The sequence below is a fragment of the Tachyglossus aculeatus genome, chromosome 5 (genome assembly GCF_015852505.1).
Source record: "Tachyglossus aculeatus isolate mTacAcu1 chromosome 5, mTacAcu1.pri, whole genome shotgun sequence".
Taxonomy (NCBI): Eukaryota; Metazoa; Chordata; class Mammalia; order Monotremata; family Tachyglossidae; genus Tachyglossus; species Tachyglossus aculeatus.
The window spans coordinates 96,965,069-96,992,515 of record NC_052070.1 but is presented as its reverse complement, the minus strand read 5'-3'; the positions used below and the strand labels follow the sequence as shown (position 1 = coordinate 96,992,515).

At 47.3% G+C, this 27,447-nt stretch overlaps 1 protein-coding gene across 1 annotated transcript in view; it reads left to right on the top strand.

Annotated features, from left to right (window-relative positions):
• The first annotated feature begins 1,048 nt into the window (after positions 1-1,048).
• Positions 1,049-27,447, top strand: part of ST8SIA2 (ST8 alpha-N-acetyl-neuraminide alpha-2,8-sialyltransferase 2) — an 84,100-nt gene continuing 57,701 nt past the window's right edge. Inside the window, exon 1 of the mRNA XM_038746949.1 lies at positions 1,049-1,173. Within this exon, the coding sequence (XP_038602877.1) occupies positions 1,076-1,173 (98 nt within the window). The 5' untranslated portion in view covers positions 1,049-1,075. The remainder of the gene's footprint in view (positions 1,174-27,447) is intronic.

The window sequence follows — 27,447 nt, the reverse complement described above, 5'->3', positions numbered from 1 at the left end:
TAGACTGTGAGCCCACTGTTGGGTAGGGACTGTCTCTATGTGTTGCCAATTTGTATTTCCTAAGCGCTTAGTACAGTGTTCTGCACATAGTAAGTGCTCAATAAATACGATTGATGATGATGATGATGATAGCCTACCTTGGTCTTGGTGGGTGGGTCAGGAAATAACGGGGTTATTGGTTTGGCAAGAAGAGGGGCTGAGATTGAAGGACTCTGCCAAGACCCGTGGCGGAGAGCTCTTTCTTGCAAGAATACAACGCTCAGCTCTGCTGACACTGAACCCACAAGCAGTTGTGTGCCTCTGCCGAAGTTGGAGAGATTCGAACATCTCTTGTCTGGCTTCCACTCCCCACTGGCTTCCCCCCGCCCCCCACCTCCTCTCCACATTCGTCGACTGGTGAAACATCGGATTGGAAACCACTCCTTCCTCACTAATGACTGTCCCCCCCGCCCCCAGGTGTTGGTCTTTGTGTCAAACTTTCTGAGAAAGAGAGAGAAAGAAAGGGGTTGGGGAGGAGGAAAGGGAGAGAGAGGGAAGGAGGGAGGGCGAGAAGGGCTAAGGAATCGCTTTCTCCGGCTAAACCTAGCAACGCCTTCCTCTTTCCCCTTCTGTATCCCTCCCTGCATCCCGCCCTGCATCCCTCTCTCCAACCTTCGGGGTCAGAGGGTGTGTGCAAAGGGGGCACCTGGAGGGAGGGGACCAGGCTGGGCTCCTAGGACTGGCTTGCTGACAGGGGAGGAAGAAGGAAAAGAAGGAGCCGTGGGAAGGGGCGAGGGGAAGATAGGCTCCCAAGTCAAAGTGAGGAGAGAGCCGGAGCGGTTGGGGGGTGGGAGGTCGCGCTTGGCTGGGGCTGAGGCCGGGGACGGGAGGGGAGCAAACAGAGGAGAGGAGGAAGAGGAGAAAGGGAGAAGGAGGAGGAGAGGGGAGCCTGGCTCCTCTTCTCTCTTTTCTTTCTCTCCGGAGCCTTCTCCCTCTGAGCGGTTCTGGTCCCTGTCCTGGTCCTGGTTCCTGTCCTAGTCCCTGGTCCTGGTCCCTGTCCTGATCCCGGTCCCGGTCCGAAGGCGGGCGTTCAACCATGCAGCTGCACTTCAAGAGCTGGATGTTGGCTCTGCTCACCCTGCTGATTGTCTTCCTCATCTTCGCGGATATTTCCGAGCTCGAAGAAGAGATCGGGTAAATAAAAGGACCCCCCCTCCCCCCACCCGCAGGGTCTTTTCCCTCCGCGCTCCTCCAGGGTTTCCCCTCTGCTTTGTTTGTCTGTCCCCCTCCCCCTGGAAAAGGGGGTGCTGGAAAGGGGGGTGCGCCAGACCAGGGGGACAGGGTTGGGGGGTCTGGCCAGGGGCGGCCGGGGACGATGGATGCCGGAGCGGCCGGGAGGGGAGAGCATCCTGCCCCTTCCCGCCCTGGTGGAGGGGGCGGTTCTGGGGTGCGGGGCTGGGGGTTGGGGGTGGGGGCAGGAGGAGGGGGCGGGAGACAGGAGCAGAGGGGAGGGGGCGTGCCGGGGTGGGGGTGGGGGGGAGGCTGGACCCGGGGAGGCCGGAGTGGCCGGAGAGTTTCTTTGTTTGGGGCTCCGCCTGCTCCCTGCCTCGGGATGCCGGTCCTGGGGAAGGGGCGGGCCGGGCCGGGGGGCAGCGCGGGTGGGAGGGCAAGGGCACCGCCCTGCAAGGCGCTCCCCTCCACCCATCCGGGGCCGGGGCCGGTGGGAACCCAGGAGTGCCCGGCCCGGTCCCCCGGACTCTGCGCCTTTTGTCTCCCTGCTCCTCCGGATGAAGGGAAAAGGGGGCGGGGAGGAGAAGGGAACTCCGGTTTCCCGCACACTTTACGGCTCCCACGAGGAGATCCGGTGGGAGTTGGGTGCCGGGGGGTGGCAGTTGGGATTCTTATTGCCAGGGGACCTGCTCCTTGGGACCCTGTCCGTCTAGCGAACCCGCGATTTAAAGGGGTCAGGTCCTTGCCGGAAAATCGGAGGATCCGGACCCCCCTCGCTCCTCCAGCTCAGGTCTTCCCAGGATGGGTGGGAGTGGGGGCAGGGGAGAAAGTGAGTAGGGGGACGAAACGACCCCGGGACAGCCGCTCAGGTGGGGGGAAGAGAGATGCACACCGTGGGGGCAGAGGGAGGGGAGAAAGTGGGGGGGAGGATTTGCATCCAGATCCCAGACAGGGCCTTCCCGGTGTGGGATGGGGGAAGAATCCCCTGTGGAGCTCCGCGCCACTCCGCCTGGACCCAAGGGGCAGTGCCCACCCGAAAGGGACCAGTCTTGGGACCTCCCTTTCCCCCTCCCCCCCCCCCCCCCCCGGGACTCTTTTCCATCCATTCCCTTCCAGCTCCTCCTCCCTCTCCTCCCTCCGCGTTGTTCCCCATCCCCACCCTCCTCTCCCGGCCTGGGAGTGGTTCGCCTACCCTGGAGAACCCCCTTGGAAAACTTCGGGAAGGGGTCCGGCCCCGCGGGACCCCTGAATTCTCAGCCTCCTCGACCCAGCCTTCTCCCCTCCCAGCAGCAGCTCCAGGCGGCAAGAAGATTCCTTAACCTCCCAAATCCCCCCGACGTAGCTGCCGAGGTCCGTGGCCGACCCCACCCTTAAGGAGGTTTAGAGGATATTCTGTCTTTAGCTTGCAATCAGTCAATGAACGCTATTCATTGAGCACCTCTGTGCTCTGCACTGCATTAAGCGTTTGGGAGAGTACAATGTAACAGAGTTGCATGTTTTTCTTTCGGGGTCAAAGCGCCCAGAGTTCCTTCCCCAGCCCCCCCTCCCCCCCCTTATGTCTTCCCATCTGTCCAGGGACCAATCTGGAAAGCTTCCAGATTCCTGGAAAGCTTGTCATTTGGGGTCTGTCTAGGAGCTCCCAGGCTCTGGAGAGGAAAGGTGTGGTGTCAGTGGACTGAGGGTCCCCAGGAGGTCAACTGGAGGGGATTTTCTCCAGGGTCCAGGCACTCCTCAATCCCTTTCTCTTCCTCTCCTCATTCCCCTCGACCTACCCCGAGGCTGGCCGGTGGGTGGGGGCTGTGCCTCAATCCCCTGAAGAGGGAGAAAGCAGGAGGGGGAAACAGACTTTTGGGGTTGTAGAGGGGCATCAGGGGGTGTCAGGTGCAATTCAGCCTGCAGGACCGGGGGCCAAAGAGAGAGGTGCTCTTGGAAGCTACTATTGGTTCAGAAGGGAGTAATCTTGGAGTCGTTGAAACAAAGATCCTCTTTCCGTGCCTGTTAGCTGAGATTTTTTAAAAAAGCAAGGGTGGAGGTGAAGGGAGTTGGGGGACACATGCATGCAAGCAGCACGCACACACACACACACACACACACACACACACACATACACACGTGTTTCTCCTGGAGCTTGAAAGGGAAGCTCCGTTTCCTCCCGTCCTGAGATCCTTACCTTAAGTTTCAGAGTAGCAGAAATGACACCAAAGCCTTTGCCTACTTGTCTTAATAGAACTTCCCTCCTCCCATCTATTATCTGTTTAACTGTGCCCTCTCCCCTCATTCCTCTCCTCCAGTGCCCATGGAGCACTAGTGGAGACTACTTTCTATGGAGAAAGAAGAAGGACAGTAGTGCACAAAAGCCTTCTCCAGCTGACCATGGGGGTCCATATATTTAACCCATGGATTTATCTGCCTGCTAGGTCACTATTGAATGAATCTTTCCTTTTTTTCTTCTTTTTTTAATGGCATTTGTTTACTATGTATCAAACACTAGTCTAAGTGCCAGGGGTAGATACAAGTGAATTAGGTTGGACACAGTCCCTGTCCCACATGGGGCTCACAGTTGAAATAGGAGGGAAAACAAGGAGAACTGAGGCACAGAGAGGTTAAGTAACTGAGCTCATTGTGGATAGGGAACCAAGTGCTTAGTATAGTGTTCTGTACACGGTAAGTACTCAGTAAATATGATCGATTGATTGGTTGATTGACTTGCCCACAGTCACATAGCAAGCATTTGGCAGATCAGAGACTAGAACCCAGGTCTTCCAACTCCCAGGCCTATGCTGTCTCCACTACACCATGCTGCTTCTTGTGTTTTTAGTTTTTATTCATTCATTCAATCATATTTATTGAGCGCTTACTGAGTGCAGAGCACTGCACTAAGTGCTTAGAAAGTACGGTACAGCGATAGAGACAACAATCCCTGCACACAATCTACGCCCTCCCTGCTTTTAACTACAGTTTCTGGTCAGTTTATGTGTCTGGTGGTTTCTCCACTAGATGGAAAACACCTCGAGCAGGGATCATGCCTTTTACTTCTATAGTTATTCCTCAAAGTGCTCCACACACAGAACTGTTGAAGATGACTTGCTACTATTGATGATGATGGTGATGGGTCAATCTGCCTTTTTTACAGCAACTGAAGAAGCTACTTTGTTTTTCAAGTCTAATCTTTGGGAAAACTAAGAACTCTCAGAGGCAGGTGGCTTGACTTGTAGCTACAATAGCTCAGCTTTCTCTTTCTCCCAGAATCCTCTTTCTCTTCCCCTATTGCCATGGGAGGGGGCAGATGGGAGAACTGAGAGGGAGCAATGTTTTGAAGAGACTAAACAAAAATGTACAAGATAACATCAGAAGCCGCGTGCCTCAGCGGAAAGAGCCTGGGCTTTGGAGTCAGAGGTCATGGGTTCAAATCCTGGCTCCATCAACTGTCAGCTGTATGACTTTAGGCTAGTCACTTAACTTCTCTGTGCCTCAGTTACCTCATCTGTAAAATGGGGATTAAAACTGTGAGCCCCCCATGGGACAACCTGATCAACTTGTAACCTCCCCAGTGCTTAGAACAGTGCTTTGCACATACTAAGTGCTTAAATATCATTATTATTATTATCATCAGTAATATCTTGTCCCCCCTCCTCCTTCTCCCCACCTTCTTTTCTCATTTCCCCCACCTCCTGCCTGTCCATCTCCCCCTCTAGACTGTAGGTTTGGGCAGGGAACATGCCTACCAAATGCTCTTCTAAATGATTAATACAGTGCTCTGCACACAGTAAGTGCTCAATTAATTAGATTGGTTGATTAAGATTTTCTTCCTAGCTGGCCTCTGAATTTCATCCTTTTCCACACCCTATCCTGACCCCCCTCTTGGAGTTGGGAAAAAGTTTGCCTTTGTAAGGAGGAAAGTAGTTTGGGGAGGTATTTAGGATCAACCAGAAAAAGATCAAAGGGGAGGACATGCCCATCTCCTCTGCCCCAGGATCGAGGAGACTGTCAGCTGTTGGGGGCCAGAGGTACCAACTGGGAATTTAATCAATCAATCAATCGTATTTATTGAGCGCTTACTGTGTGCAGAGCACTGTACTAAGCACTTTTGAAGTACAAGTTGGCAACATATAGAGACAGTCCCTACCCAACAGTGGGCTCACAGTCTAAAAGGGGGATACAGAGAACAAAACCAAACATACTAACAAAATAAAATAAATAGAATAGATATGTACAAGTAAAATAAATAAATAAATAAATAGAGTAATAAATATGTACAAACATATATACAGGTGCTGTGGGGAAGGGAAGGAGTTAAGATGGGGGGATGGAGAGGGGGAGAGGAAGGAAGGGGCTCAGTCTGGGAAGGCCTCCTGGAGGAGCTGAGCTCTCAGTAGGGCCTTGAAGGGAGGAAGAGAGCTAGCTTGGTGGATGGGCAGAGGGAGGGCATTCCAGGCCAGGGGGATGATGTGGACTGGGGGTCGATGGCAGGACAGGCGAGAACGAGGCATGGTGAGGAGATTAGCGGCAGAGGAGCGGAGGGTGCGGGGTAGGCTGTAGAAGGAGAGAAGGGAGGTGAGGTAGGAGGGGGCGAGGTGATGGAGAGCCTTGAAGCCCAGGGTGAGGAGTTTCTGCCTGATGCGCAGATTGATTGGTAGCCACTGGAGATTTTTGAGGAGGGGAGTAACATGCCCAGAGCGTTTCTGGACAAAGACAATCCGGGCAGCCGCATGAAGTATGGATTGAAGTGGGGAGAGACATGAGGATGGGAGATCAGAGAGACGGCTGATACAGTAGTCCAGACGGGATAGGATGAGAGCTTGAACGAGCAGGGTAGCGGTTTGGATGGAGAGGAAAGGGCAGATCTTGGCAATGTTGCGCAGCTGAGACCGGCATGTTTTGGTGACGGCTTGGATGTGAGGGGTGAATGAGAGAATGGAGTCGAGGATGACACCAAGGTTGCGGGCTTGTGAGACGGGAAGGATGGTAGTACCGTCAACGGAGATGGGAAAGTCAGGGAGAGGGCAGGGTTTGGGAGGGAAGACAAGGAGTTCAGTCTTCGACATGTTGAGTTTTAGGTGGCGGGCTGACATCCAGATGGAGATGTCCTGAAGAAAAGAGGAGATGCTTGCCTGGAGAGAGGGGGAGAGGGAAGGGGCGGAGATGTAGATCTGAGTGTCATCAGCGTAGAGATAATAGTTGAAGCCATGGGAGTGAATGAGGTCACCAAGGAAGTGAGTGTAGATCGAGAACAGAAGGGGACCAAGCACTGAACCTTGGGGAACCCCCACAGTGAAGGGATGGGAGGGGGAGGAGGAGCCTGCAAAAGAGACTGAGAATGAACAACTGGAGAGATATGAGGAGAACCAGGAGAGGACGGAGTCTGTGAAGCCAAGGTCAGATAGCATGTTGAGGAGAAGGGGGTGGTCCACAGTGTCGAAGGCAGCTGAGAGGTCGAGGAGGATTAGGATAAAGTATGAGCCGTTGGATTTGGCAAGCGGGAGGTCATTGGTGACCTTTGAGAGGGCAGTTTCCATGGAATGTAGGGGACGGAAGCCAGACTGGAGGGTATCGAAGAGAGAGTTGGTGTTGAGGAATTCGAGGCAGTGCGTGTAGACAACTCGTTCAAGGAGTTTGGAAAGGAATGGTAGAAGGGATATGGGGTGATAACTAGAAGGTGAGGTGGGGTCAAGAGAGGGTTTTTTTAGGATGGGAGAGACATGGGCATGTTTGAAGGAAGAGGGGAAGGAACTAGTGGAAAGTGAGCGGTTGAAGATGGAAGTTAAGGAGGGGAGAAGGGATGGAGCGAGAGATTTCATGAGATGAGGGGGAATGGGGTCAGAAACACAGGTGGTTGGAGTAGCACTTGAGAGGAGGGAGGAGAGCTCCTCTGAGGATACTGCTGGGAAGGATGGGAGAGTAGCAGAGAGTGTTGAGAGCCGGGGGGGTTGGAGAAAGGGGGGAGTGACTTTGGGGAGGTCGGACCTGATGGATTTAATTTTGTTAATGAAGTAGGAGGCCAGATCGTTGCGGGAGAGGGAAGGAGGAGGGGGAGGAACCGGGGGCCTGAGAAGGGAGTTGAATGTACAGAAGAGCTGGCGGGGATGATGGGCATGGGTGTCAATACGGGAGGAGAAATAGTTTTGTCTGGCAGAGGAGAGGGCTGAGTTAAGGCAGGAAAGGATAAACTTGAAGTGAACGAGGTTGGCATGGTGTTTAGACTTAAATTTAAAGGGGCAGGGTACCCCTAGGGGACTAAGCCAGAGTGCTGCCAAGGTGTCTGAACCTTGCCAGGGAATCCTTGCCCTTGGATGGTGATGGCAGAGTTCTTTTAGATGAACGGATTCAGCTTTGGATTGTAAAAGCAAAATACTCCTTAACTGTTTTCCTGCTGGAGCACATTATGCTGCCTGAAGTAAAAATAATGACTATGGTATTCATTATGATAGAAGGAATATCTATTAGAGATAGAATATAAGTACATCAGACACAGGCCCTGTCCTACATGGGATTCACAGTCTAAGGAGGGAAAATGGGTTCCTTCTTCCCTTTTCACTTATATGAAAACTGAGACCCAGAGAAGTGAAGCAACTTGCCCAAGGTGACACAGCAGGCAAATGGCAGAGTCAGGATTAGAACCCAGGTCTCCTCTCAGCCAGTCAATCGTATTTATTGAGTGCTTATTGAGCACCATACTAAGTGTGTGGGAGAGTACAATATAACAGACACATTCACCGCCCACACCCGAGGGGTTAATCAGGGAAGCCCTCTTGGAAGGATATGACTTTAATAGGGCTTTGACAATGGGGAGGGTGGTGGTGATCTGTCAGATGTGAAGCAGGAGGGAGCTCCAGGCCAGAACAGGGGAAAGGGGTCACCAATGAGAGAGCTGAGATCAAAATACAGACGAGCAAAATCTGCTGGATGCATTGTGGCAGAAGATTAAGATCAATCAACTGATGATATTTATTGAGCACTTACTCTATGAAGGGCCCCGTATTAAGGGCTTGGGAGCATACAATACAACAGAGTCAGTAGTCACAACCCCTGCCCTGGAAGAGCTTCCTTTCTGCTGGTAGATGAGTTTAGGAAGACAAGGCATCTCTGAGCAAACTTAGAATTCATTAATGAAGGCATTTATTGGGTTCCTAAAGAGCATCCTACTTAAGCATAGGGGAGAGAGGCAAGGGCAGTGATTGATTCAGTTCACAGGGGGCTCCTAATCTAGTTGGGGAGGGAGGAGAATATAAGAGGAAAAGCACAACAGATGTTATAAAGACAATAGTTAAGCACCACAGAGTAGCAGTAGTTTCCTGCTATGAGGAAATAATTCTTGAGCTCCTCATCATTCTGCCCAGGGTTAACCAGGTATCAAAATGTCCCTCCATTATAATAGGAATTATTGTGGAATTTGTTAAGCCCTTACTATGTGCCAGGAATTTTACTAAGGGCTGGGGTAGATATGAGATAATTGGGTTGGACACAGTCCCTGTCCCACATAGGGCTCACAGTCTTAATCCCCATTTTACAGATGAGCTCACTGAGGCACAGAGAAGTTAAGTGACTTGCCCAAAGTCACAAAGTAAGAGAAGCAGCATGGCTCAGTGCAAAGAGCCCGCCGGGCTTTGGAGTCAGAGGTTCCAACTCCGGCTCCACCAATTGTCAGCGGTGTGACTTTGGGAAAGTCACTTCACTTCTCTGGGCCTCAATTACCTCATCTGTAAAATGGGGATTAAGACTGTGAGCCCCCCGTGGGACATCCTGATCACCTTGTAATCTCCCCAGCGCTTAGAACAGTGCTTTGCACATAGTAAGCACTTAATAAATGCCATCATTACTATTATTATAGTAGACAAATGGCAGAGCCGGGATTAGAACCCACGTTCTTTGGCTCTCAGGCCTGTGCTTTTTCCACTGGGCCATGCTGCTATTTGGTCTCCACATCACCCTTCTACTCTCACCCTCCAACACAGACTTAGTGCTGGGTCCCCTCCAAGATAGACACACACTGTTTAATGTCAAAGCCTTGTGTGGAAAATGCCCCCTAGAGTTCCTCCTGTTCCTTGGCCACTCGATATTGGTCTAAACTAGGGAATTTCGATCTGCTTTCTCTACCTTACCTCTGATTTCCTGATTTCCTACTACAACCCAGCCTGCACACTTCACTCCTCTAATGCCAGCCTTCTCACAGTACATCAGTCTCTTCTCTCTTGCCACTAACCCCTTGCCCACATCCTGCCTCTGGCCTAGAACAACCTCCCACTTCACATCTGACAGACGATCACTCTCCCCACCTTCAAACTGTCTTAAAAACACATCTCCTCCAAGAGGCCTATCCTGACTAAGCTCTCATTTCTTCTTCTCCCACTCCCTTCTGCATCAACCTTGCTCTTAGATTTGCACCCTTTATTCCCTTTATTCCACCTTCAGTCCCACAGCATTTATATACATATCTTCAATGTATTTATTTATATCCGCATCTGTTTCCCCCTCTAATCTATAAGCTCCTGGTGGTCAGGAAACTACCAACTATGCTCTATTTCACTCTCCCAAGCACTTCACACAATAAGTGTTCAGTAAATACATTGGTTGACTGATTGCTTGATTCTCTAATCTGCTCAGAGCTCCTTCTGTGCCTTGGGTGTGGAGTCTAAATCCCCAAACCAGCTCGTTCATCAGGGTGCTTTGTTGTGGTAAGTGATAAATGGTTAAGTGGAAGCAGTATGCGTTCAGTTATGGCTGTTTACCAAATCCTGTACTAAACCCCGGGTTAGGTGGCAATGCAATCTGAGGGTTTACATCCTTCCTGACATAAAAGAAGGATCTTCAATGTTAACTCAAGTACCTAAATGGCTCTTTGAGAGTCCATCACCTGGTGACTGACAGATTCATACTGCTCCTTCCCCTTTCTTGTTTTCACACAGATGACAGGACCTGATACCTTCCTCAAAGCCAATGTTCCACCACTACCACCGTCACCAGTCAGTGATACATACTGAGTGTTTACAATATGCAGAGTACTGTACTATGTGCTTGAGGGAGTACATTACATCAGAGTTGGCAGGCACGTTCCCTGCCCACAATATTCATATTAATGTCTTTTATTCATATTAATATTAATATATTTTCTTTTATTCATATTAATGCCTGGCTCCACCCCACCCCACCCCCAGACTGTAAGCACATTACGGGCAGGGAACATGTCCTCTAATCCTGTTGTATTGTACTCTCCCAAGTGCTTAGTATGGCCTGGAATGCCCTCCCTCTGCCCATCCACCAAGCTAGCTCTCTTCCTCCCTTCAAGGCCCTATTGAGAGCTCACCTCCTCCAGGAGGCCTTCCCAGACTGAGCCCCTTCCTTCCTCTCCCCCTCGTCCCCCTCTCCATCCCCCCCTTCTTACCTCCTTCCCTTCCCCACAGCACCTGTATATATGTATATATGTTTGTACATATTTATTACTCTATTTATTTATTTATTTTACTTGTACATATCTATTCTATTTATTTTATTTTGTTAGTATGTTTGGTTTTGTTCTCTGTCTCCCCCTTTTAGACTGTGAGCCCACTGTTGGGTAGGGACTGTCTCTATATGTTGCCAATTTGTACTTCCCAAGCGCTTAGTACAGTGCTCTGCACATAGTAAGCGCTCAATAAATACGATTGATGATGATGCTTTGTACACAGTAAGTGCTCAGTGAATACAATTGAATGAATGAAAGAATGAATGCTCTGCACATAGTAAGCGCTCAGTAAATAGGATTGATTGATTGATTGATTGACCGAGTTTACAATTTGAAGGGAGAGACAAAGTGAGATTTACAGTTGGTGGGAGAGGTCTGACTGTGTTTGGCATGTGGTTTTGGTCATGTGACCAAAACGCTCTGAGGATGGGTTTGCAACTCATCATCCAATAGGAATAACTGTGAGTCCACCCAGGATTTGCATCCAGACCAGGAGGCTTCCGACTCTTAGTCCAGACCAGCGTGTCTCCCCCAAAATTACCAGTCACCAGATCCACCCTGATACCAATGCTTTCTCCCCTTGAAGGACTTTGGGACATTATTTAATTCTGCTCTAGTAATAATAATTGTGGTATTTGTTAAGTGCATGTTCTACTCCAAACTAAGCACTGAGGTAGATGCAAGATAATCAGTTTGGACATAGTTTCTGTCCCACATGAGGTTCACAGTCTAAGTAGATGGGAGAACAGGCATCAAATGCCCTTTTTACAGATGAGAAAACTGAGGCACAAAGAAGTTAAATGACTTGCCCAAGGTCATGCAGCCGGCAAGTGGCAGGGCAAGGAGTAGACCCCAAGGGCTCTGGACTCCAAGGCCCTTACTCTTTTCAGTAAGCCACACTACACTGCAAACTCCTTGAGGACAGGAATCATGTTTATTAATTCCATAACACTCTCCCAAGTCCCTGGTACAATGCATTATCAATCAATCAATGTTATTTATTGAGTGCTTACTCTGTGCTCTTTCAAAAAATAGTATTTACTGAGCTCTTAGTCTGTGCAAAGCACTGCACTAACCACTTGGGAGAGTACAATAGAGTAAGTAGATATAATTCCTTCTCTCAAGGAGTTTACAACATCATAAGGGAGACAGACATTACAATATATTGCAGGCATGGTGGAAGTAACCAAGTATAAAGATACGTATATAAAAACTGTGAGTTGAGTAATTAACTGCCTAGAGGATCAGGATTCAAGTGCATAGGTGATGCAGTAGGGGAGAAAATAGGGTAGGAAAATGAAGGATTGGTCAGGGAAGACTTCCTGGAGTAGATGTGATTTTAGATGGACTTTGAAGATGATTCAGGTCAGACTATTTCACTCCAAGAGCTGATAAACATAGCCTGTTCTAAGTTACCTGTTAGAGGAATTTGCTGGGAATCTTACAAGTTGCCACATGAGCCTTAGGAGGGCAAACGTGTTATTTCTTTCATTTGAACAATACTGAGGATTATAACGATTGAGGAGCCAGGTCCCACTGCCGGTTCACCAGATACCCGAGTGGCTTCAAAACCTTATATCTATCAGCTGCTTCCCATAAATGAGTTAGAGCGACAGCTTGGCAATTGGAAGGAGAGAGAGAGAGAGACCACAGGAGATTGAGAGATTCAGTGAAAAAGGACCAGGAGGTTGAGCTGAACATGACAAAGTAACAAACCCATTGAACCAGGTGGCATGTTCTGTTTTCAGGATCCCAAGGACAGCGTTTCTCCTAAGTGATACATAGAGAGTTAAATACCATGATGCCATTAGCATCCATGAAAACAGAACCTCCTTCCCTCTGAATGACAGTTAAAGGTGTCTTCCTTGTCGCTTCAGTTTCAGCTTCTCTTGCCCTTTCGTTTTCAGACTGATAGCCAGGCTGCTGGGCTGATTGAAACCCAAAGTGCCTGTGAAATTCCCTGTTGAAATATGAAGACAATCTCTCATTTGGGTCCAGTGTCTCAACTCTGGCTTTCACCAGGGCCTCAGACTTGTATGTGTGTAGAGAAACTGAGGATGGAGATTGTGAACCCCATATGGGATAAAGAATGTGTCTGATCTGGTTCACTTTAGCAGCATGGCTTAGTGGATAGAGCATGGGCCTGGGAGTCAGAAGGTCATGGGTTCTAACCCTGGCACACCATTTATCTGCTGTGTGACCCTGGCAACACTCATCCCATTTCGCCTGGATTACTGCATCAGCCTCCTTGCTGACCTCCCAGCCTCCTGTCTTCCCCCATTCCAGTCCATACTTCACTCTGCTGCCTGGATCATTTTTCTACAGAAATGTTTAGGATATGACACCCCCCACCTTCAAAAAACTCCAATGGTTCCCCATCCACCTCTGTATTAAGCAAAAACTCCTCACCATTGGCTTTAAAGAACTCCATCACCTTGGCCCCTTTTACCTCCCCTCGCTTCTCTCCTTCTACAACCCACCCACACACTTCACTCCTCTAGTGCTAATCTTCTCACTGTGCCTCAATTTCGTTTGTCTTGCCACTGACCCCTAGTCCATATCCTGCCTCTGGCCTGAAATGCCCTCCCTCCTCAAATGCAACAGACAATTACTCTCCCTGCATTCAAAGCCTTATTGAAGGCACATCTCAGAGGTCATGGGTTCAAATTCCAGCTCTGCCACTTGTCAGCTGTGTGACTTTGGGCAAATCACTTAACTTCTCTGTGCCTCAGTTACCTCATCTGTAAAATGGGGATTAAGGCTGTAAGCACCCCCCCCCCCCCCATGGGACAATCTGATCACCTTGTAACCTCCCCAGCGCTTAGAACAGTGCTTCGCACATAGTAAGTGATTAATAAATGCTATCATTATTATTATTATTATCTTCTCCAAGAGGCCTTCCCAGACTAAGCCCCACTTTTCCTCAACTCCCACTCCCTTCTGTGTCACCCTGACTTGGTCCCTTTGTTCTTCCCCCTCCCAGCCCCACATCACTTATGTACATACCTATCTGTAATTTTATTAATTTGTATTGATGCCTGTCTCCCTGCTTCCAGACTGTAAGCTCATTGTGGGCAGCGAATGTTACTGTTTATTGTTGTATTGTACTTTCCCAAGTGCTTAGTACAGTGCTCTGCACACAGTAAGCCCTCAATAAATACAATTGAAAAAAATGAATGAATTTTCTGTGCCTCAGTTAACCTCATTTGTAAAATGGGATTGATCCTGTGAGCCGCAGGTGGGACAGGGACTGTGTCTAACCCGATTTGCTTAGCTCCATTCGTTCAATCATATTTCTTAAGTGCTTACTGTGTGCAGAGCACTGTACTAAGTGCTTGGGAAAATACAATGCAGAAATAAAGTGGGACAATCCCTACCCACAGTGAACTCACAGTCTAGAAGGGGAGAGAGAGACATCAATACAAATAAACAGGCATCAATATAATAAATAAATTACAGATATTTACATAAGTGCTGTGGGGCAGGGAGAGGGGGAAGAGCAAAGGGAGCAAGTCAGGGTGGCGCAGAAGGGAGTGGGAGATGAGGAAAAGTGGGGTTTAGTCTGGGAAGGCCTGTTGAAGGAGATGTGCTTTCAATAAAGCTTTGAAGGTGGGGAGAGTGATTGTCTGGAGGATTTGAGGAGGGAGGGCATTCCAGGCCAGAGGTAGGGTGTGGGCCAGGGGTCTGTGGTGAGTCAGGCGAGACTGAGGCACAGGGAGAAGGTTAGCACCAGAGGAGTGAAGTGGGAGGGCTGGGCTTTGAAGAAGAGAAGATAGATGAGGTAAGAGGGGTCAAGGTGATGGAATGCTTTAAAGCTAATGGTGAGGAGTTTTTGTTTGATATGGAGGTGGACGGGCAACCACTGGAGATTTTTGAGGAGGGGAGTGACATGTCCTGAATGTTTCTACAGAGAGATGATCCAGACAACAGAGTGAAGTATGGACTGGTGTGGGGAGAGGCAGGAGGTTGGGAGGTCAGCAAGGAGACTGATGCAGTAATCTAGGGGGGAGAGGGTGAATGATTGTATTCACGTGGTAGCAGTTTGGATGAAGAGGGAAGGGCAGATTTTAGTGATATGTTGTGCAGGTGGGACCAACAGGATTTGGTGACCATTAAATATATGAGTTGAATGAGAGAAGGGTCAAGGATAATTCATTCAGTTGTATTTACTGAGTGCTTACTGTGTGCAGAGCACTGTACTAAGTGCAATGCCAAGGTTACAGGCTTTAGAGACAGGAAGGATGGTGGTGCCACCCCAGCACTTATTGTAGTGCTTGGCACATGAAGTGCTTAACAAAAACCATAATTATTATTATTATCTATCTACCCAAGCACTTAGGACAGTGGCCCATAATAAGTGTTTAACAAATTCCGCAGTTATTATGAGATATGAACCTTATAAGACCCTTGAGTGTAGCATCAATTGGACATCCGGTCTGTAGTGGCTCCAAACATCTGGAGTGGCTTGGAGATCTCTAGTTCTGTGCGTGAACCAGGATGTAGCAAAGCATCAGAACTCACTGTCCTGCTAGAAGGCATAGGAGGATTTTAAGAATATTGTGCAGGAACAAAGCAGGTACTCTGTCCTTCTGATTCCCATTTGATCTATTTTTCTCTTAAAAGGACACTTTTTTGAAAAGGGTATCTGTTAAGTTTATTTTATTGTTATATTGTATTCTCCCAAGCACTTGGTAAGTGCTCTGTATGCTCTGCACACAGTAAGTGCTCAATAAATATGATTGACTGACTAACAGGTGTTTACTATGTGCCAGAAAATGTACTTAGCATTGAGGAAGATACAAGCTAATCAGGTTACACACGGTCCATGTCCCAAATGGAACTCACAGTGTTAATCCCCATTTTACAGATAAGGTAACTGAGGCACAGAGAACTTAAGTGATTTGGCCAAAGTCACACAGCTGACAAGTGGTGGAGCCAGGATTAGAGCGTAGGTCCTTCTGACTCCCAGGCCTGTGCTTTAACCATTAGGCTGTGTTGCTTCTCATTTTGTCCTGTACCCCCTTTAGAGTTTTCAGACACAAACTCCTCCCTTTGTGGTCCATAATTCATGCCTAGAGGGTGATATAAACTCTGGGTTAGGTTGAGGGGTGTCTTGACTTCTATTTACTGTCTCTCCAAATTAGTATACCAGAAATGTGTCCCCTGTTCAGTTGGAGAAGAATCTTGTAAAAGGAGACAAAAAAAAACCTGGGAAAATAATAAAGAAAGGCAATTCAACTCAGGAAGCATGCAGGCAAATATCTCCAGGGAGAAATCATTTGGAACACAGAAAGTCCTTGGCAGGGAGAAACCTGGAAAGGAGCAGAATTTACAGGAGACCTTAAGAGAATGGCAAATTATATCTGAGTCTGTAGCAAATCCAGGTATTTATTGAGTGCTTACTGTGTGCAAGCACTGTACTAAGCACTTGGGAGATATACAATATAACAATTTTTTTAATGGTACTTGTTAAGTACTTACTATGTGCCAAATACTGCTCATAGCACTGGTGAAGTTGTAAGTTAATGAGGTTGGACTCAGTCCCTGTCCCACATGGGACTCACAGTCTAAGTAGTAGTGAGTAGAATTTAGTTCCCATTTTAAAGGTGAGGTAACTGGGACTCAGAGAAGTGACTTGCCCAAAGTCACGTGGCAGACAAATCACAGAGTCAGGATTAGAACCCAGGTCCTCTGACTCCCAGGCCTGTGCACTTTCTTCCAGATCACGTTCCCACCCACAAGGAGCTTAATGTCTAGAGGGGCAGGGGGATAATAATAGGATAAGGCAGAAAAGTGGTCAATGCAATCTAGGGGGTGCAAGGCCTGGAGGCAGTGGAGTGGAACCCCATGTCACAGAGCAAGTCTCTGTTTGCCCCTCCCCCCAGCCCCAAAGTCTCCTCAGGTCACCCTGGAATTCAACACTCATCCTGGGCACCTCATTCCCAAAGCAACTCAAATCCTGGAGGGATTATCTTCTCAGGAAAGATGAGAGGAATTGGTCATATGTATCTGTGTCAAACAAGCATTTAAGAATGGATCAAATGGGGAAAGGAGGGAATGGAGACATCTAAAATTATCCAGAGGCTTCAAATGACAAGGAAGGAGACAAATTGTCTAGTGCCCCACAAGGGGGTTAAGATAAGAGCAATGAAATTTAGAAAATGGAGGTGAACTCTGAGGGGGAATAACAAACCCCTCCTTGGGAGAAGCAGGCATCTAGGGGAGAATGTTGGGGTCTACCTCTGTAGGAAGCATTTCAAAGAAAGACCAGATGAAGAAGCAGATTCAGGAGGCATCTCCCTGACAAGGACAGGCGGACTTGTTAAGTTAATAGGTTTTTCCATCTCTAATGTCAAGAAAGAGCATGTCAGCTGCTCTCAGCATCAATGATACCCAGGATTAATTAACACCTTCTTCCCCAGTAAATGTCACTGCCACCCAAATAAATTAGGCGAGAAGGAATAAGGTGTCTGGGGTAAAAAGTAAGTGGATAGGTAAATTGATAGTTACCTGGGTTCCCTGCCTTTCAGCCACACACATACTGTCAACAGTCACAGCTTCTGGAGCACTAATGGGCCCAAGATTTAGGGCTCAGTCTGTGGAGCCTTCTAAATGATGCTCCCGTCTCATTAAACTTATTAGCTGTGTTACCTGTCTGCTAATCAATATATCTAGGGACCAGAAAAATAAAAGAGAGGGAAAACAGAAGGGGGAAAGAAAAGAAACGTGTTTTCTGAGCATTTCCTCCAGACACTGCAATGGTTGAGGGTCTGTTGAAGGGTTCACAGAAATGTACCCATTGTCTTGGTTTTTTGGAGTCAAGTCCGTCGGGGTTTGATATTCACTGCACTCTCAACATACAGCATTTATGTACATTTCTTTAAATTATATGCTATAAATTACTTATTTGCCTGTCTTCCCCTCTTTACTGAAAGCATGTGATGGGCAGGGAAGTGTCTGCTGATATGTTGTTTTGTACTCTCCCAAGTGCACAGAACAGTGCTCTGCATGTAGTAAGTGCTCAATAAATACCACTGATTGATTGAAAATGTCATTGATTGAAGGAGTAAGTACTCAAAAAAGGCTGGTAGGTTGAGTGGGATAGCCTTAGTAAGTCATTTGAAAGTTATTTTGGACTCTTGTGAGAAGAACGAGTGGCAGCAGGATACTGGAACAAATGTTACATGAAGAGTTAAAATTGGGGGACTCAAAGGTAAGGAGGGCAAAGGAAATGTTTCCAGGACAGAGTAAAACAAAGCTTCAGACGCTGCCCTATCCCAGCTGCAAATTGGAAGCTAACTTCTAAGGCTAGGCCAGCAGGGCGCACTGTCATCAAGAAGCTCATCAAGAAGCGGGTGTCTTTCTGAACAAAAGCTCTTTAAGGAATGAGAAACCAGGAGACAAAAGAGAAAACAGCTCTAGGCACTGCAAACCTTAAACTTAATGATTCAACAAGGAATAGCCTTTTTGTACACAAAATCTGGCAGGGACTCTGGGTCACGCATTCAGCCTCACACACTTTCCTAGAAACTCAAAACTCCTCACCATTGGCTTTAAAACACTCAATCAGCTAGCTCCCTCTCACTTCACCTCACTAATCTGCTAGAACCCAATCTTCACCTTCAGTCAGTCAATTGTATTTATTGAGTGCTTATTCATTCATTCATTCAATCATATTTATTGAGCGCTTACTGTGTGCAGAACACTGTACTAAGTGCTTGGGAAGTACAAGTTGGCAACATATAGAGACGGCCCCTACCCAACAACAGGCTCACAGTCTAGAAGGGGGAGACAGACTACAAAATAAAACATACAGATAGGTGTCAAAGCCATCAGAATAAATAGAATTATAGCTATATGCACATCATTAATAAAATAGAGTAGTAAATATGTACAAGTAAAATAAATAGAGTAATAAATGTGTACAAATATATACAAGTGCTGTAGGGCAGAGTGGGAGTGATGGAGAGGGGAGAAGGAGAGGAAAAAATGGGTTCAGTCTGGGAAGGCCTCCTGGAGGAGGTGAGTCCTCAGTAGGGCTTTGAAAGGAGGAAGAGAGCTAGTTTGGTGGATGTGTGGAGGGAGGTCATTCCTGCCCAGGGGAAGGACATGGGCCAGGGGTCGACAGGGTCGATGGTGGGACAGGAGAGAACGAGGCACAGTGAGGAGGTTAGCAGCAGAGGAGCAGAGGGTGTGGGCTGGGCTGTAGAAGGAGAGAAGGGAGATGAGGTAGGAGGGGGTGAGGTGATGGAGAGCCTTGGAGCCAAGAGTGAGGAGTTTTTGCTTATTATGCGCAGAACACTGTACTAAGGGTTTGGGCGAGTAAAATACAATAGATTAATTAATTAATTCATTCATTCATTCAATTGTATTTATTGAGTGCTTACTGTGTGCAGAACACTGTACTAAGCACTTGGGAAGTACAAGTTGGCAACATATAGAGATGGTCCCTACCCAACAGCGGGCTCACAGTCTAGAAAGGGGAGACAGACAACAAAACAAAACATATTACAAAATAATATAAATAGAATAGTAAATTTATTCATTCAATCGTATTTATTGAGCACTTATTGTGTGCAGAGCACTGTACTAAGCGCTTGGGAAGTACAAGTTGGCAACATATAGAGACGGTCCCTACCCAACAGCGGGCTCACAGTCTAGAAGAGGCAGGCAGACAACAAAACAAAACATATTAACAAAATAATATAAATAGAATAGTAAATATGTACAAGTAAAATAAATAGAGTAATAAATATGTACAAACATATATACAGGTGCTGTGGGGAGGGGGAGGAGGGGGAGAGGAAGGAGGGGGCTCAGTATGGGAAGGCCTCCTGGAGGAGGTGAGCTGTCAGTAGGCCTTTAAAGGGAGGAAGAGAGCTAGCTTGATGGATGTGTGGAGGGAGGGCATTCTAGGCCAGGGGGAGGACGTGGGCCAGGGGTCGATGGCGGGACAGGCGAGAACAAGGCACAGTGATGAGGTTAGTGGCAGAGGAGTGGAGGGTACGGGCTGGGCTGTAGAAGGAAAGAAGGGATGTGAGGTAGGAGGGGGAGAGGTGATGGAGAGCTTTGAAGCCGAGAGTTTTTTGCCTGATACGTAGGTTGATTGGTATCCACTGGAGATTTTTGAGGAGGGGAGTAACATTCCCAGAGTGTTTCTGCACAAAGATGATCCGGGCAGCAGCGTGAAGTATAGATTGAAGTGGGGAGAGACAGGAAGATGGGAGATCAGAGTGGAGGCTGATGCAGTAATCCAGTCAGGATAGGATGAGAGATTGAACCAGCAGGGTAGCGGTTTGGACGGAGAGGAAAGGGCAGATCTTGGCGATGTTGCGGAGGTGAGACTGGCAGGTTTTGTTGATGGATTGGATGTGAGGGGTGAGCGAGAGAACAAAGTTGAGGATGACACCAAGGTTGCGGGCTTGTGAGATGGGAAGGATGGTAGTGCCATCAACAGTGATGGGAAAGTCAGGGAGAGGGCAGGGTTTGGGAGGGAAGATAAGGAGCTTCTAGTTATCGCCCCATATCCCTCCTACCATTCCTTTCCAAACTCCTTGAACGTGTTGTCTACACGCGCTGCCTCGAATTCCTCAACAACAACTCTCTCCTCGACCCCCTCCAGTTTGGCTTCCGTCCCCTACATTCCACAGAAACTGCCCTCTCAAAGGTTACCAATGACCTCCTGCTTGCCAAATCCAACGGCTCGTACTCAGTCCTAATCTTCCTCGACCTCTCAGCTGCCTTCGACACTGTGGACCACCCCCTTCTCCTCAACACGCTATCTGACCTTGGCTTCACAAACTCCGTCTTCTCCTGGTTCTCCTCTTATCTCTCCTGTCGTTCATTCTCAGTGTCTTTTGCAGGCTCCTCCTCCCCCTCCCATCCCCTTACTGTGGGGGTTCCCCAAGGTTCAGTGTTTGGTCCCCTTCTGTTCTCCATCTACACGGACTCCCTTGGTAGCCTCATTCGCTCCCACGGCTTCAACTATCATCTCTACGCTGATGACACACAGTTCTACATCTCTGCCCCTGTTCTCTCCCCCCCTCTCCCGGCTCGCATCTCCTCCTGCCTTCAGGACATCTCCATCTGGATGTCTGCCCACCACCTAAAACTCAACATGTCCAAGACCGAACTCCTTGTCTTCCCTCCCAAACCCTGCCCTCTCCCTGACTTTCCCATCTCTGTTGACGGCACTACCATCCTTCCCATCTCACAAGCCCGCAAACTTGGTGTCATCCTCGACTCCACTATCTCATTCACCCCTCACATTCAAGACGTCACCAAAACCTGCCGGTCTCAGCTCCGCAACATTTCCAAGATCCGCCCTTTCCTCTCCATCCATACCGCTACCCTGCTCGTTCAAGCTCTCATCCTATCCCATCTGGACTACTGCATCAGCCTTATCTCTGATCTCCCATCCTCGTGTCTCTCTCCACTTCAATCCATACTTCATGCTGCTGCCAGGATTGTCTTTGTCCAGAAACGCTCTGGGTATGTTACTCCCCTTCTCAAAAATCTTCAGTGGCTACCAATCAATCTGCACATCAGGCAGAAACTCCTCACCCTGGGCTTCAAGGCTCTCCATCACCTCGCCCCCTCCTACCTCACCTCCCTTCTCTCCTTCTACAGCCCACCCCGCACCCTCCGCTCCTCTGCCGCTAATCTACTCAATATACCTCATTCTCAACTGTCCCGCCATCGACCCCCGGCCCACGTCATCCCCCGGGCCCGGAATGCCCTCCCTCTGCCCATCCGCCAAACTAGCTCTCTTCCTCCCTTCAAGGCCCTACTGAGAGCTCACCTCCTCCAGGAGGCCTTCCCAAACTGAGCCCCTTCTTTCCTCTCCCTCTCGTCCCCCTCTCCATCCCCCCATCTTACCTCCTTCCCTTCCCCACAGCACCTGTATATATGTATATATGCTTGTACATATTTATTACTCTATTTATTTATTTTACTTGTACATATCTATTCTATTCATTTTATTTTGTTAGTATGTTTGGTTTTGTTCTCTGTCTCTCCCTTTTAGACTGTGAGCCCACTGTTGGGTAGGGACTGTCTCTATATGTTGCCAACTTGTACTTTCCAAGCGCTTAGTACAGTGCTCTGCACACAGTAAGCACTCAATAAATTTGATTGATTGATTGATTGAGCTCAGTCTTGGACATATTGAGTTTTAGATGGTGGGCAGACATCCGGATTCCAGATTCCATTTAACAAATACGACAATTATTATTCCAACTTGTACTTCCCAAGCGCTTAGTACAGTGCTCTGCACACAGTAAGCGCTCAATAAATACGATTGAATGAATGAATGAATCCAGATGGAAATGTCCTGAAGACAGGAGGAAATGCGAGCCTGGGGAGGAGGGAAAGAGAGTAGGGGCAGAGATGTAGATTTGGGTGTCATCAGGGTAGAGATGATAGTTGAAGCCGTGGGAGCTAATGAGTTCAAGGAAGTGAGTGTAGATAGAGAACAGAAGGGGACCAAGAACTGACCCTCGAGGAACCCCTACAGTAAGGGAATGGGAGGGGGGGGGAGGAGCCTGCAAAAGAGACTGAGAATGAATGGCCGGAGAGATAAGAGGAGAACCAGGAGAGGACAGAGTCTGTGAAGCCAAGGTTGGATAACCTTGAGGAGAAGGGGGTGGTCCACAGTGTTGAAGGCAGAGAATAGATACATTCCCTGCCCATAATGAGCTTACAGTCTAGAGGGGCTTCTCTGCCCATAATGAGCTTACAGTCTTTTAGACTGTGAGCCCACTCTTGGGTAGGAACTTCTCTATATGTTGCCAACTTGCACTTCCCAAGCGCTTAGTACAGTGCTCTGCACACAGTAAGTGCTCAATAAATACGATTGATGATGATGATGATGATGGAAGCTCCACTCCTCTAATGCCATCCCACTCTCTGTACCTCAACCTTGCCTATCCTGCCATCTCCACCTTGCCCACGTTCTCCCTCTAGCCTGGAACTCCCTCCCTCTAGTCCTCTGCTCTCCCCACCTTCAAAACATTTCTAAAAATCACATCTTCTCCAAGAGGCCTTTCCTAATTTAGCCCTCATTTCTCCCACCTGCCCTCACCTTTGCATCAACTATGCACTTGCTGTATACTCCTTAAGCATTTTAATATTCACCCAGTCCCTTCAGCACTCATGTAAATATTCTTGTAGCCTACTACTTCCTCAATTTGTAATTTATTGTAATATCTGCCTCCCCCTGTAAACTGTTAGCTCCTTGTAGGCAGGGATCTTGTCTACCAGCTTTACTATATTGTACTTTCCCAAGTACCAAGTGCACACAATAAGCACTCACTTTTTATGGTACTTGTTAAGCACTTACAATATGCCAAACACTGTAATAATAATAATAATTCTGGTATTTGTTAAACACTTACTGTGTGCCAGGCACTGTACTAAGCCCTGGGGCAGTTACAAGCAAGACAGGTTGAATACAGTCCTTGTCCCTCATGGGGCTCACAGTCTTAATCCCCATTTTGCAGATAAGGAAGCTGAGGCACAGAGAAGTGAAATAATAATAATGAGGGAATTTGGTAAGCGCTTACTATGTGCTGAGCACTGTCCTAAGCACTGGGGGAAATGCAAGGTAATCAGGTTGTCCCACATGGGGCTCACAGTCTTAATCCTCATTTTACAGATGAGGTAACTGAGGCACAGAGAAGTTAAGTGACTTGCCCCAAGTCACACAGCTGACAAGTTACAGAGCTGGGATTAGGACCCATAACCTCTGACTTCTGTGCTCTTTCCACTGAGTCACGCTGCTTTGACTTGTCCAAGGTCACAGAGCAGACAAGTGGCAGAGTCAGGATTAGAACCCACAACCCTACAGTAGGTATGAGAAATTGAGGTTGGAGACGGTCCCTGTCCCACATGGTGCTCACAGTCTAAGTCACAGGGAGGAGGATTTAATCCCCATTTTACAGATGAGGTAACTGAGGCACAGGGAAGTTAAGTGACTTACCCAAGGTCTCATAGAAGATCCCTGCCCACAAGTAGCTGGAAAACCAGAATTAAAACCCTGATCCTGTGACTCCCAGGCTGATGCTCTTTCCACTAAGCCACTGAGTTATTGTTTGATTTATCGATTGGTTATAGGTGAATTTCCCTATCAGTGGAGTATTTAAATTCAAAGGACACTGATAAGACACATATTTGGCATGGTACAGTGCTTCCTACAGTCAGTAAGCAACCTTGTAGTTATGATAAATGAAGTTGATTGTGCCTGTTTATCTTTAACATTTGCCTTTTAGTGATCTGAACTAGCTTCTGTTCCATTAACTGGTCAGTGGATAATCAATGTTCAGAGAGTTAGTGGTGCATATTAAAACCCTCTGACACCTCTTCATTTCCTTTATTCCCTGAATTTGCATCAGTGGTAACTATACATTCTTAATTCACCTCCTACCTGTCATATTCCATACAAACTTTGAGGGGGCCCTTGAGGGGGTCTCTCAAGGTTCATTTCTGGGTCCCCTTCTATTCTCCATCTACACCCACTTCCTTGAAGAACTCATTAACTCACCTGGCTTTAACTACCAAGAGAAGCAATGTGGCCTAGTGGATACAGCACATGTCTGGGAGTCAGAAGGACCTGGGTTCTAATTTTGGCTGCACCATTTGTCTGATGTGTGACCTTGGGCAACTTAACTTCTCTGAGTCTCAGTTACCTCACCTGTAAAATGGGGATTAAGAATGTGAGTCCCAGGTGGGACAGGGACAGTGTCCAACCTGATTTGCTTGTATCTCCCCCAGTGCTTAGTACAGTGCCTGGCACATAGTAAGCATATAACAAACAAATACCACAATTATGTGAATGATACCCAAATCCACATCTCCAGCCTGGATCTTTCTCCCACTGTGCAGTCTCGCATCTTCCCACCCAACTCTGTCCTCCCCATGACTTTCCCATCACTGTAGATGGCACCACCATCCTTCCTGTCTCACCAGCCTGTAACCTTGGCATTATCCTTGACTCCTCTTATTCATTCAACCCATACATTCAATCTGTCACTAAATCCAGTTGGTCCCACTTTCACAGCATTGCTAAAATCTGCCCTTTCCTCTCCATTCAAACTGATACCACATTAATACAATCACTCTACCCATCCTACTTGGATTACTGCATCAACCTCTTGATGACCTCTCAGGCTCCTGTCTTTCCCCTCGCCAGTCCACACTTCACACTGCTTCCTAGATGATGTTTCCACAAAAAAGCTCAGAACATGTTTCCCCACTCCTCAAGAAATTCTAATGGTTGCCCATCCACCTCCACATCAAACCAAAACTCCTAACCAATGGCTTTAAAGCACGCGAACAACTTGTCCCTTCCTACCTCACCTTGCTACTCTCCTCCTACAACCCAGCTTTCACACTTTGCTCTTCTAATGCTAACCATCTCACTGTGCCTCAGTCTCGTCTTTGTCACCACCAACCCCCTCGCCCATATCCTGCCTTTGTCATGGAATGCCCTCCTTCCTCAAATCCAAACGACAACTACTCTCCCCACCTTCAAAGTGTTATTGAAGGCACAGCTTCTCTGACAGGCCTTCCCTAACTAATCCCCCCTTTTCTCTTCTCCCATTTCCTTCTGCACCACCCTGACTTGCTCCCTTTGTTCATCCCCCCTCCCAGTCCCACAGCACTTATGTACATATCTGTAATTTACTTATTTATATTAATGTCTGTCTCCCCCATCTAGACTTGGGAGCAGAGAATGTGTCTGCTCATTGTTGTATTGTACTCTCCCAAGCACTTAATACAGTGCTCTGCACACCCTACGCACTCAATAAATACAGTTGAATGAATGAATGAAAAAGAAAGGCTTTTCCAAGAGTAAAATTTTAATGTTGCTAGCATCTGAAAGCCTCAGTCCCTAATGCCCTTCCTGACCTCGGAACACCATTCAAATGGAAGTCAGGAAGCTGAAAGAATGGGGATGGAATTGGAAACTGGTGAGTTTGCTTCTGGCTGCAGAGATCAGGCTGATAACAATCAGATTAACATGGGGGAGGGGAAGTTGTCAATTTAACCAAGTCATGCTGCCTTAGGAAGGGTTCTCAAATCAATGTCTGTCTGGCTGGTTTAATAATATCTAATCTTGCCTTTTAAGCCTTGAAGATTTGGGAGTCCAGATCAATTGAGATAAAATGAAGTAAAATATGTTGAATTTTTGATTGTTACTCTTAATTAGCTTCCCAGGATCTGTTAGCATCTTTTTTTCTTATTCTTTGCTGATGAAGGAAGATTAGCTGGCCAGGAAGATTGTCCTATAAGCACTGTTGAAATTCATGGTCCACACCCAGAAATCTGCAAAGGATAAACAGAGACATAAGAGCAGAGTCCTCTATTCTCCTCTCAAAAAGAAAGTCACAACTCTGTTAGCCAGCAGTTGAGTACTTTTAGAAGGAAAATCCAATAATAGAGAGCAGAAAGAATGTAGATCAGGAACACTATTCCAAGTTGTATTTCTATCAAAAAACAGATGGTCTTTGGGTCAGACTGCCTAACTCTAATTTCAGGAGAACAGCCTCAAGCATTGTCCATTCGTAAAATCCCATGGTTCTTGAGATGTTTTGAATCCTGACTCATTAAAATAATTATCCAGGTTCAGTTCTGTTTCTGTAAACTCTAAGGCAATGCACCTGTGGATGATGAATACATTATCTATGATGATCATGGGGTAGGATAATGAAGATTAGCATCAATCAAATTGTATTTATTGAGTGCTTAATGTGTGCATAGCATATTCAGTATTCACATATTCAAGCCATAGCTAAATCCTTTCAGTTCTACTTTCACAATATCGCCAAAATCTTCCCCTTCATCTCTGTCTAAATTGCTACCACATTAATGCAAGCACTTATCTTGATTATTTTATCAGCCTCCTCATTGACCTCCCTGCCTCCTGTCTCTCCCTACTCCAGTCCATACTCCATTCTGTTGTTTGAATCATTTTCTTTCAAAAATGTTCAGACCGTGTTTCCCCAACTCCACTGATTGCCCATCCACTTTTGCATCAAACAAAAACTCCTCACCCTTGGCTTTAAAACACTTAATCACCTTGCCCCTTCCTTCCTCACCTTGCTACTCTCCTACTACAACCCAACCCACACACTTTCTTCCTCTATTACTAATCTTCTCACTGTACTTCAATCTCATCTATCTCACCACCCACCTCTTGCCCTCATCCTACCTCTGACCTGGAATGCCCTCCCTCCTCATATCAAACAGACAATTGCTCTCCCCCACTTCAAAGCCTTATTGAAGGCAAATCTCCTCCAAGAAGTCTTCCCTGACTAAGCTTTCCTCTCTTCTCCCACTCTCTTCTGCGCCACTCTTGCTTGCTCCTTTATTCAACCACCCTCCTATCCCCACAGCACATATGTATATTTGTAATCTTTTTTTATTTATATTAATGTCTTCTCCCCTTCTAGACTGTGAGCTTACTGTGGGAAGGCATGTCTGTTGTTATATTGTACTCTCCCAAGTGCTTAATACAGTGCTTTTCACACAGTAAGCACTCAATATGAATGAATGAAAGTACCAAGCACTTGGGAGAGTACAGTGTAATAGAGTTGGTAGACATGTTCCCTGTCCACAAGGAGCTTACAGTCTAGAGGAAAAAGGCCCTGCAGCTCTCACTTGGGTGTAGAGCAATTTAGCTTTGAAAACCAGTGTCAGAAGTTTCAATCTGCATGGGTCTGTTCTTCCATCTGTATCCCTGTCAGGTCTTGGGAGGGAAGGCGGGGAAATTATATCTTTGCTGAAAAAAATATCAGTTC